Genomic DNA, 12,797 nt, shown 5'->3' with positions numbered 1-12,797 from the left:
TATTGTACTATATGTGTTTTGCACTCTTTTCTGAAATATAAATAATGTATGAATAAAATCTGAAATACATTAAAGAAATATGAGAAAGAGAGAAGCTCTTAGTATTGCCATATACAGTGTAGCTTCAAGTTTGTTCATTTGTTTGTTTCTCATGTTATTATTTCCCATTACCATACGTTCAGTTGCATATCAGTGATACGCAGGGAATACACAGCTAGGATTATTTCTCCTTCTTTCTCATCAGTTTAATAACTGCATGTGAACTACTTGTACCATACTTTTATATAATAACCACAGGTGAACTACTTGTACCATACTTTTAGAATACACAGTCCGGATCCTTTCTCCTTTTTCTCTCTCATCAGTCTAATAACTGCAAGTGAACTACTTGTACTATACTTTTAGAACTATTTTTAGTAATGTAATGGGGTTTATAAAAGCTCGCGTTGCCCAGAGGGGAAGTGGAGATCCTCTGTTTGGCTCAGTGGTAACGTGTGGCATTGGGAGCGTGAGGGCCTGAGCTCAAATCCCGGCCAGGACAGTGTGATTAATTTGTTAAGTTTCATTTCAATTTTTACATTAGTTGGCAGCAGTGTGGGATGTGGGGCGAGGCTTGGAGGACAATGATGTTGTTGGTTAGTTGATCGCGTCTTAGTCCTTACATCTCAGGGATGAGCTGTTCGGTGTGGTCCGCAGCATCCCCAATGGTAGCCTCCAATGCTGCGCTACCATGTGTGTTCGAAACTCACCAAATTAATCACCAAGGGGAGAAAAGAGTGTTGTAATGGGGTCTATAAAAGCCCACATTGCCCAGAGGTGAAGTGGGGATTCTCTGGCTCAGTAGTAATGTGCACACATATGGAGCATGAGGGCCTGATATCGAATCTCGGCCAAACCAGTGATTAACTTTATAAGCTTCATTTCAGTCATTACAGTCAATCTGTTGGTTTCCATTTGCTCTAACTCTACCTTCATGCTGCTTAAATACTTTCAGAACATTTTAGTTAATATGCCACCCCAACATACTGCAGTAAGTGGTTTCCTGGGTTGCAGGAATCTGGCTTGTGAATCTGAATGAAATCTACTGAAGGTAGCACTATACTGTATTCACTTTCTCAGTGTGATGCTATCTTTGGTTGACACTGGGTGGTGAAAACATTTACTACATTTAGTGTTAACCATATAACCAACAGGTAAACAGCTAATTGTTTAGTGGCTTAAGGCTCTCCACCATGATGTAGCCAATAAGGATTTAGATCTGTGGGGTAGTTACGGCTTATTGCCCACAATGTTGCTCGGGGGTTAGAAACCGGTCAGTCCTGCCTCATTTGTCTGGAATGAGCAGCCAAGCCCCTGGCTGCTGTGTTATGAGGCAGTAAAGGCTTGGATGGTGGATGGGTTGATAGAGGCCAGGAGGTTGAATTTGTCATTCAGTCTATCTATCTGTTATTCAGCATAATGTTATTCAGCTGTTTAATTGGAGATAGCTCAGAAAACATAACTAGATTCTGACTGTCTCAGTCCTTCATTTCATCCTACTAACCTTTATTCATTTTTGCCACAACATCACCTCCCATCCACCTCCCTGGTGATATGTCTGTCCTCCTCGTGTCTACTTCAGTGATGTGTACCAATTTTGCCCTTCTTCCATGCTTTTTCCATTACATATAAGCAGATGATATACTTCTTGTTGTAGATCATGCTTGATCCACTTTCAACATGTCCTTTGTCCACCTGTCATATCCTTGTAATTGCATGAATGCTGGAAGTAACTCGTTTTAGCTGTCTTCACTAAATCAGTCAAAGAAAGTGTTTGATTAATAAAATGGGAGGCACTTTGGTAACTCATGTGACTCATGGGGTCCCCACAAGGATTATCCAGCTTATAGTTGGCTTGTACTCAGACACTGAGTGTGCTGTCAGGTGTGGAGGGGAAACATCTGGTTTCTTTCTAGTAAGTTCTGGAGTAAGTTAGGATGTGTTCTAGTCCCTAGACTTTTCAATGTATGCATAGAGGTGCTGGGTTAAGCTGTGGGTTGGAGTCTTTGTGGAGTATCAATTGGCAGTTTTATGATTACTGACCTCGACTTCGCTTATGATGCTGTTATCCTAGCAGTCACTGGAGGCTCAACTGAGTTCACTTCATGAGGTAGTGAAACCACTGGGACTGAAGGTGCCCCAGGACAAGACCATTGTCCAGGTAGTTGGTGGCTTTGTGGCCGAAATAGCATAGACACAGAGGTATTGAAGAGGTTCAAGTATTTTGGCAGTACGATCCATAACAGTGGTAGGATAGGTGGTGAAATTACCTGTTGCATAAGTATAGCTTATGGGGTTACTCAGTTTGAGTATTTGGCATTGTTGATATATATGCAGAAGGATGAAGATTCACATCTTCAGGACACTGATGTTCCCTGTTTTCCTTTATGACTGTGAGACGTGGACATTAAACAGGGTTTTGGAGTGGTGAATATATTCCTTTGGTACTAAGTGCCTTTGCAGAATCATGGGATATTGCTGGTTGACAAAGCATGTAATGAGCGATTATGCCGTGATGCTGATTCAAGGCCTGGTAGCTGCATAATATGTGAATGCCAACTCTGGTTACATGGGCTTGTGGCATGTCTCCCTGAGGATGATCCTGCTCATAGGGTATCTGAAAGAGACAGCCCGGAGTGGAGACCAAGAGGGAGACCGCAAAACTCATGGCTGGAGCAAGTTGACCGTTCCTGTCGAGGGTTACTTGTGATGGGAAGAGTTGCTGCCTGGAGGCTTGCATGGAGGAACCCACATGGGTGGAGCGGGAATGTGAGTGAGGCAGTGCGCCGCCGCTGCATCCACCCTGATTAAGTGAGTGAGTAATACTCATCTCTCACTTTTTGTTTTGTCCCATTTCCCATATCACCATCTTTCCACTGTCCCTTTCGTTTTGTTCTCATCTTTCATTTTTCAGATCAAAGCTGGGCCGCAGGAGCCGCCACACCTCAGGAGGCAGCCACCCCAACACGCTTTCTATCCCCACCAAATGAAACACGGACAATCGCTGGGCTAATGCTTGCCTCATGGACCCATCCTCATCTGAAACCCCTGCTATGGCTTAGATTCTGTAAATTACCTCATCATCATAATAATAGTCTACCAGGTACTATGTGGATACCGTAGATGATAATAATAATGCACACCATCTAGGTAAAAATACAGGTGTGTGCTGTGTGTCAGAGCAGAATAATATTTTAAATGCAGAGTCATTAGAGAGACCCGCTTTTCTTGAGGTAAGGTGCTCCTTATGTCATGAAAATATTTATTCTTGAATGGCTCTAACTGTATCAATGTGGGATCAATGGACTGGGGAAACCAAATGGCAGTCTCCGTTACAGATCATACATATTTTGTTTAGCTCTCCTGTACAACATGTAGTAGCAGTCAGTATACTTATCATAAATACATAATCCATATGATGTCTCAAAGAAATAGATGCCTCACTCTTCATCAACAGTGGACTACTTAGATTGAGATGTTCCAGTAACAGTTGCATGGCTGTATGTTCTTTAGTCCCTAAGAAGACAATACAGTACTGTTCAAAACACTGAGCTTTTTGGTCACACTGCAGGATACCTGTTAATTCTTTGCAGTGTCAGCTGTGTTCCTTCCATATGTTCACTATTTAAACAAAGGCAGATCATATAATTTGCTCTTATCAAATATGTGTCCCATGTGCTTGCCTGTGCCTACTTGTACACAGGTCCTGAACCCTTACTTGTGATGATCAGTGATTATAGTGGACTCATTAGCATTGCAGCATATATTATAAAGTTTGTAGAGTCAAAACACATTGTTTTTAATGTTGCATTCCTCATTAATTGCTTAGCTGCAATCTTGTTTTATGAGATTAAAAGAGGAATACCGTGCTTTACAGATGAGTCTCTGAGAAGCAGCCATAGTGTTGCTTGTGTTATGATGATTCCTGAGGGGGCTGAATCTCTGCTCTTCACTCACCAATTAATTTTATATCTGTCTTTTAATTCTTGTTCATCTCATGGGATTTATGTATAATAACTTCTCTTCCACATTCGAGCTTTTTTGTATCATAACAGTTTCCTTTTAAATAGGAAATAATGTATGCCTTATTCATCTTAACACTAGAGTTGCTCTGTCATCCTCTATCCCTGTAGAAATGTAGTTGGCACATATTCATCTTTATTTCACAACCTGCTGGACACTGATGCCTGACTTCTTTATGTATGGTGTAATGGAATTTATTAAAGAGCTTTGACTACCATCCTCAGCTGGGTTGTTTAATCCTTAGAAGGGCATAATGCGCTCTGGAGATACGCTGGGGAAATTACAGTACAGTACTTGTGGGATGAACATCAAGCATATCCCATTTACAGGCACTGCATGTGCTGGCTACTCATTCCAGGTACTAAATTTGATCAGCACATTCCCAGATGCAGAGTTGTGAAAAAAGAAGCCTGTAAGTTGTGATACTATACATATAAATAAGCATATATATAAATATATATGCATGTGTGTGTATATATTTATATGTATATAGGTAATTTTTAAAAATATTTGATGCTGATTCATTCCTCATAGCTTAGGGCAGCAGAAACATAGTTTTATGTAAAAATTGTTTATACTAAGAGCCCAGTGGTTGTAAGAAGGAAATTTAGTATTGATGCTGCCTGTAGAAGTCAGTAATTATATCAGTGCTGTAGAGAATTCTATTGACTATGTTAATACAATACTGTCATTACTTGTGAAAAATTGTACAATACTATACAAAGTTTATAAATAAGCTTGCAATTTTAATTATGTAACAAAATACAGTAATAGTATATAATGTAAAATTTGTAAGTTGAAAAATGTAAATCTGTTGCTCTTTTAAGAATATGGAAAGCAATTGTAGGGTCTAATGACATTTAATATTGCCCATGCACAAATAGGCAAACTGAGCTTCAGTCAGATAAGCCATATTATATAATCACTTTCTGAAGAAGTAGCTCATGAAGTGTTTAAGGTTCGTTAACTATGATGTAAATTAAATGAGAGAGAGAGATATTGACACATTTTAATCATATGTAGAATACTCAACATTAATTTTGATGAGAATGAAATAATTTTGACAGAGTATAGTTAAAGGATGAAATGAATTTACTAGTTATATAATGAGAGATAGAAGCAGGCTCGATAGTAAAGATGAGAGCATGAAAGAGGGTGAATATTAAGCAAAGAGAAGGTAAAGTATTAACTTGTGTCAGTTTTTAGAGTAGATGTGGAGAGGTTGAGCCATCACCAGTGCTGTATAATAAGTGTGGTGAAGTGAGCACTCATGCTTGGAGAATGATTTTGTGTTGAGGAACATTATGCTTGACACTCTGAATCCTGAACTCTCACACTCACATATTATTTTTAACCCATTATTATAAGTCTGTCCTCACCTCTCAGACCACCATTAATATCTCCACAGAGCTTTATGTTTGATAACACTACTGTTGAACCTCTGTGATGGGGCCCCTGGAGCAGGATGTTCTCCTTGCCAAGCAAGGATTATGTGTGACAAAGAACTATCAGTCAGTAAGATCAGAAAGTACATGGGCATTCAGTAAGGCATATTTTCTAAATTACTTAAGGAAAATAGGGTTTACTGAAACTAAAACCTCTAAATTGCTGATGATATTGTATCATTTTATCATTACTATTTCAGACATTCCTTGAAGAAATGTATAATCAAGGTGTTGCACCATCAGATTAATACAGACAATTTTTATATGGAGATGGCTGACCTAGTCGTCAGGAAGATTGAAACCAAAGATGTTAGTTGATAAGAATAAGCGTATCTTTATCTAGTCACAAGCATCACCATAACACAGTATAGTTTCAGTTCCTCATAAAAGATAGATAGTGTTAGTTTATGTTGGTTCATTTGTTCAGTCCAGAGTTTAAAGCTTTATATTTATTATTATAAAACAAAAACGGGGTAGGAACAGATTGTCCTGTGGCCTAGTGCAGCTGCATATTATGACTACGGTGTATATCAGGGCAATCAAGATATGTATCTTAAAAAAAATTTTATATATATGTTTATAATTTAAATATCGATAGTTAGTGATATTGTGTTATAAGAGTATATCTCATACATTTATTTATGAAACTCACTGTAAAGCTTGATGTTTACAATGATACGGCCAAATGTAATAATTTCTACTGTGTTTCATTACCACATACAGTATGATCTCTTGATTATGGTACATGGTGTGCCTTTCATGTATTTGGTTGAGGTTTCAACCCTTCAGTCTAATTACATATTTTCTAATTTATTCTTACTGTTTCCTGTGGAGTCACATGGAGAGACAGGCTGACAAATGAGGATATAAAGGAGCGTTGTGGTGTGGATGTGGATGTGATAGGAAGCGTTATGAGGAACACACTGAGGTGGTTTGGCCATGTGGAGGGGATGGAGGGTGAGAGACTGACGATGAGAGTGTATGTGAGTGAGGTGGAGGGGTGAAGAGGGAGGGGGAGGCCGAGGATGAGATGGAGGGATGGGGTGGAGAGGTATATGAGAGAGGGGGGTGTGAGTTGGGAGCAGGGCAGTGAAATGGCGGGGGACAGGGCGACGTGGAGGCGATTTGTTTGTGTCCACCCCAAACGGGATTGCGGCGTCTGGCAATAGATAGAGATAGATAGATAGTTTCCAGATTATTGTAATAATCTTGGGGTAGGGTTTTCAAACTGGGATGGCCAGCTGTTGGTGTCACTAACTTCCTTTCTCCCAGGAGGATCTCTTAAGCTAAATAAAAGTCACCAAGGAGCGGCAAGAATAACGCAGAAATAATGTCCTCAGGCTGAAGGCAGTCATTACTGGTATTATCTGATGTACAAGTATTTTGAGAACAGTACAGTACTGGCATCCCTCACTAAATGGTTAACCTGCTAATGCTTTTTTTCTTCAATGTAATTGCTATAGATTATTCAAAATCATTTGATAGTATAAGAAGGAAGAAAATGATAGATATTCTAATGGATTATAAAGTGAATCTACATATAATAAAAGTACCATAATAGCAAACGTGTATGAAGGAGATAAAACAAAGATATGATTAGGAGAAGGTAGGGAGGTAATAATACCAGTAGAGAGTGAAATACACAAGGGGGGGGGCACAGGCTCAACAACTATTTTCAAGTTAGTAACATATAAGATAACGGAAAGATTGGAAAAACTGGGCAAAAGTTACCAGGATGAAAGGTTTAAGATCATTCTTCATCATCATCCGGACCTCCTTTCCCACCCTAGGGCAGGGTGAGGAGTAGCAACATCCAGACAGCCCAGGTTGTCCCAGTTCAATGGGCCATGCATCCATTCACTTATCATTCAAGTCCCCAGAATCCTGGCTCTATCTGATATGCCAAAAATCATCATCCGAACCTCCTTTCCCACCCTAGGGCAGGGTGAGGAGTAGCAACGTCCAGACAGTCCAAGTTTGCCCAGGTCAATGGGCCACACTTCCATTCACTCATCATTCAAGTCCCCAGAAAGCTGGCTGCATCTGATATGCCAGAAAGCTTTCATCACATTCTGTAGCTTCACACAGAGTCAAGGTTTAAGATAACATCATTATTTTATGCAGATGATGGATTATTGCCATCAAACAGCATAGGGGAGGCAGAAAAAGTAATACAGGAGGTTATAGAGCTTAGTGAAGAGTGTGGGCTAAAAATAAATAAGTTGAGGAGTCAAGTATTGATACTGTACTTAATATGAAAATTAAACCTGATGAGATGATGGAAATAAGGATGAGTCAAAGAATAAAGTATCTTGGGATAACAATAAATGATAGTAAGAACTGCTTTAAGGTGCATAAGGAAGAGGTGATAAAGAAGGCAAGAAGACTGGCAAATATTACCTATTCAGTTACAGCCCAGAGTTATAAATGTTAATGGGAAAGACATGCTGGAAAAACATAGCTCTGCCATCATTATTGTGTGGAGTGAATCTGCAAGAAATAGATACACTACAAAGTAAAGAATATAGTGTATACAGTGCAGACAAATTTTGGAGGGTCAGGGATATGTACAAAGAGCTGCACTGAGAGGAGAGAGAGGAGCAACAAGTATGAGGGCAAGAATAATGGAAGGGCAGTGGAAATACCATACTTAAGGCAAATACTAAATGGTAGTGTAATGACTTGATGAGTATAACTGATGAAATGAGAGAGCAGGGGATAAGTGGTTGAATGAGCTTATCAGATCTGAAAGGGGGATGGGATTATTCCCCAGTGCTAGACCTAGATAGATCATATAGCCCTGCTAGGGTTATAGGAAAGCACTACCTCTTCCAGCAAAGGAAGCTACCCGGGCACAGTGTGAACTCTTGACCTCATGATCTCGAGTCTCACACTCTACCACCGAGCCACCCCACTCCCCAGATCTGAAAGGGACAGGAACAGAGAGTGGAAGTATAAGTAATGCAACTTGTGAAGAAATTAAAGAGAATCAGAGAATGGGATACAAAAGTGAGGAAGCAGGAAATGAGTGAAAATACAAGACTGAGAATATATCAAGAATGGATAAGAGAGACTGAGGGGCAAGAAAGCTTCAATAACATTGTTCATGTTCAGGACAAACAATTTGAGTTTGAAAGACAGAAACAGGTTTAAAAATGAAGAGAAGTGAGATGTGTGGAGAAGAAAGAGAAGACCTGAAGGACTTCATTACGTGGTGTCCAGCCTATGCAGCAGAAAGAAATGTGCAACATTTCAACAACCTTATGAAGAAGAGGAACAGGTTATTGGAAAATTTTTATTCGACAACGACAGTGCAGAAGGGACGAAGAGAACACTGCATGATTTTTGGAAAATAAGGGAAAGAAGGGTTCAGCAACAGCAACGTTGAAAAAGAAATACAGACCGTAGAAAGAAAGAAAACAGAAAGAAAAACAGGAAAGAATACGAAGAACACATCACGGTGTGCCGTTGCAAAGGCAATACTCGCGCATAAGGTCCAGACGTCATCAAACGATGCCCGCCATTACATAGAGGGTAAACACGGTTCGGCCATAAGTCATTTAGGCCTTAACCTAACCTAATCTAACCTAACTTCAGTAATGTCATCTAGGTGAAGTTTGATGATTTAGGCTGTTTAGGCCGTTAGGCGATTCACCAGATTCGGCCGTTACGGCCGAACGACCATGACCGGTATACACTGGGCGAAGCTTTTCATTCTGCGTGAAATGTGTTCTTGCAGCGTCCACTGTGATGGTAGGAAGTGTCGAGAGATACACTTACAACACTACAAGTTACCTAAAGGAGTTCGAAATCAGGGCGAAAACACTATAAAACTGAGTGAAGAGAGAGGAGACCCTTATGGCTTGTTCGGCTGAATTTTGGATATCAGGATCTGCTCACCTCGTTTTTGTCTCAGGTAAGGAAAGATGTTATTTCTCTATTATCATAAAGTGTTCCTTGGTTAATTTTCCGATGGACAGCACAATAGCTTAGCCTACTTGAGATACCTTGGCTTAGCCTGCCTCCACAATGGGAGGGCCAAGTTTGGGCCAGCCGTGGCGTTAAGTTTGCAATGGAGGGGCCTGAGGGGAGTAGTACGGGCCCCTCAGTCGGACCCGTGGCCTCCCCCAGTTTGAAGTTAGTTAACATTTTGTTCACCCAATACCCCCCACCCCAAAGATAAACCGTCTGAGGGTAAGTTTCAAGACTCATAAATTTTTAGATCAGCTGGTGCATGTGGACTTGGTGAGAATATCAGATAATTAACAGAGTCTGAGTAACTTAGCCCAGGAAGCACATCCCAGTAACTGAGTATCGTTAACTAGACATTGGTCGTTAAGTGCAGATCTTCATGCAATATTTAAAAATTTCCAGCATGACGCTACTTTGCTTATTCATAGTCATTCTTGTACACAGGTGGAGCTCTGTATCGACTTTTTCTTGTGTTGGTTATTCCAGACATGATATAAACTGAAATTCTTTAAAGTACTGTGTCCTTTCACTTCGGTGTTGCTCTTTGTGTCACCCAAACTGATGACGTCAGTGCAGATTCAGTCTTGAGCAGGACCTGCATATGCCTCAGGAACGCATTATAAACTCTCCTAATCCTAAGTTGTGCATAAGATTGCATGTATATAGCCTGCTCGTAAATTGCTTTCACTCGTAGTGCAACTACCAAGCTCTTTACAGTCAAATCAGTGTAAATATTAAATTGTCAAATTACGAAAAAGATGACCGTGTAATATGAAGACTTGTTTATCATAAAAAAAAAAAAAAAATGTTATGGAGTTTCAGTTACACTAACTCTTTCCTCACAAATAACTTTTCTACTTGCTGTGTTAATTATGTATCACTAGCTATGGGAGCATCTCTTAGCCGCTTCGTCCGTCTGCCTCTCACCAACGAATTTCTGACGTGAGGTGCTTTACTCCCTTAGACTTTAACGACCTCAGCGAAGCCTCAGCACAGTACTCTGTCATCCGTGTGCCTGTGTCAAGCCATGACACTGTCAAAGGGAGGAGTGGTAAAGAAATGGGCGTGGTGAGCAAAGAAGTGAGTGGGATGGTCAGAAAATGTAGTGGGAGATGGGGCTTGAACAAGAAAGTATACCCTATGAAAATGGGTGTTGTAGGAGCAGTGGACTGAGTGGAGTGAAAATTTCTTGCATATATCACCGAAGAATAAAAGTATCAGGAGGGGAAAAAAAAATGGGTATAGGGGACCGGAAAAAAAAAAAAAAAAAAACAGTGGGATGAGCTGGAATAGTGGTAGAGGGTGGAGAGAGGCCATGAGAGTACGAGTATGCCCTGTGAGGAGATGCTGCTGGCTAAACGATCAGAGTACATTGAAGGTTAATTTCAAAGTTTCCTCCAACCAGAATAAGATATGCTGACGTTGCTTGGATATACAAAAGCAAAGTCACATAATAGTTAGACCAGATTACTGACTGCAGGCTTGTGGATGAATCTCTCCCCACTGCATGACGAGTAGTATTTGTGTTGACGTGAGAGACAGGTACAGCACTTCGTTAGCGATTTATTTTGCTTATTTCACCTTAATTATATCTGTTATTTATATCTCTTTAATATTGGCTTAGCTTGCATAAGTAACATACAGGAGGATACTTAGGTGTAATGTGCAAAATAAATCGTTAAGGAAGAGGTGTTACGGAATCTCCAAAGCCACTTACATTACCGTCTTATTTTATATTCCGGTATGTCACAAAGTAAAGTAATGTGGTATTAATCTTAACCCATTAGCTCCCAGAGTTCCTGTGAGAGGGATTTTGCTGAATGGGTACTAAGCGTACCACCCTCCGCCTGTCGGCTCATAGTCGCGAAGCTCATAGATCCCTACCCCGGGACTCCCTTCTTTATTAACCTTTGAAAATGCCCAGTTTCGTCCTTAGTTGAGGACACTGGGCGGAAATGGGTTATATAATTATTAGTCTCTCTCTCTCTCTCTCTCTCTCTCTCTCTCTCTCTCTCTCTCTCTCTCTGTAATGGTTAACACATCAGGGGTTACCGGTGACTCATTGTGACGAGGCGGGAGGAAACACTACGAAACCTATTGGAGGAAAGGAAGGAGGGAAATAGAGAAAGAGGAAAGGAAGCAGGGAAGTAGAGAAAGAGGAAAGGAAGGAAGGAGGTAGAGAAAGAGGAAAGGAAGGAGGGAAGTAGAGAAGCAGGAAAGGAAGGAGGAAAGGAAGGAGGGAAGCAGAGAAGGAGGGAAGGAAATGGATGAAACTGGAAGAATGCAAGTGAAGGTGGAAAAAAAATAAAAGGAAAGATGGAAGGAGACAACGAAGGATGGATGGAAGAGAGGATAGAAGGAAGGATGAGAGGAAGAGGAGAAGGGATGAAAGACAGAATAAAAGGTTGGATGGGAAGAAGTGTAGGATGGAAGGAAGGAAGAATGAAAAAAAAAAAAACAAGTAAGAATGAACTGAAACAAAGATGGATGAAGGAAGCAAAATATAAATAAAGAAAAGAAAGCAAGAATGGAGGAAACGTAAGAATAATGGCAATAGGAAAGGATGAAGGAACGAAGGAAGAAAGTAAGGAGGGAAGGCTGTAGAGGGAGAGAAAATGGTGTGGGATGGGAAGGACAGAGGAGTAAAGGATGAAGGAGAGATAAGGGAAGGAAGATATCACTATGAAGGACGGAATGGAGGGAAGAAATCAGCATGAAGGAAAGGAAGAAATCAATATGAGGGTGAAAGGAGAAATAAGTTTATCGAAGGAAGGGAAGGAAGGATTCAGTATAACGAAGGAAGGGAAGGAAGAAATCAAATGAATGAAGCAGTTGAAGGAAGAAATTAGACATGGACGAAGGAAGGGAGCAAAAAAAGAAAGTAGTTAAACATGAAGGGAGGTAGGGAAGAAAAAAGAAATCAGGCAGGAAGGAAGGTGGGAAATGTAAGCGCTGTGAAGGAAGGCAGAGAAGAAATTAGCGATGAAGGAAGGCTAGAAAGAAATAAGGCTTAAAGGAGGGAAGGAGAGGAACCTTGCCGTGAACACAACCACCATAAAATATAGATGAAGATGCAGTCAAAGAGAGATAAGAAAAAAAATAGCGATACATATTTTTTCCTAATGACGGAAGAGTTTTAATTTATTTTTCTTCCGCCTCTTTCAACATGCTTCTTTAAAGTTTTCGTTGTTTAGAGAATTACAATGTCATTCAGTACTATTTTTGTATGTTGGTTTTCTGGAAGATTTGGAGATACGGTATCTGTTTGGTAATGCAATTTCTGCTTGCGCTCGCCATCAACTGAGCTGACGTGTGTGT

The 12,797-nt window shown here is 40.4% G+C and overlaps 1 protein-coding gene across 2 annotated transcripts in view; it reads left to right on the top strand.

Moving 5' to 3' along the window:
* Positions 1-5,064, top strand: part of unc-104 (kinesin family member unc-104) — a 212,168-nt gene extending 207,104 nt beyond the window's left edge. For both annotated transcript variants that reach the window (XM_080281497.1, XM_080281498.1), the window contains exon 37: positions 2,954-5,064. In XM_080281497.1, the coding sequence (XP_080137623.1) occupies positions 2,954-3,029 (76 nt within the window). In that variant the 3' untranslated portion in view covers positions 3,030-5,064. The remainder of the gene's footprint in view (positions 1-2,953) is intronic.
* The last annotated feature ends 7,733 nt before the right edge of the window (positions 5,065-12,797 follow it).

The sequence above is a fragment of the Coenobita brevimanus genome, chromosome 89, assembly GCF_032717465.1.
Source record: "Coenobita brevimanus isolate Jiangsu-jjx chromosome 89, ASM3271746v2, whole genome shotgun sequence".
NCBI lineage: Eukaryota > Metazoa > Arthropoda > Malacostraca > Decapoda > Coenobitidae > Coenobita > Coenobita brevimanus.
This window is presented reverse-complemented; position numbering and strand designations above follow the sequence as displayed.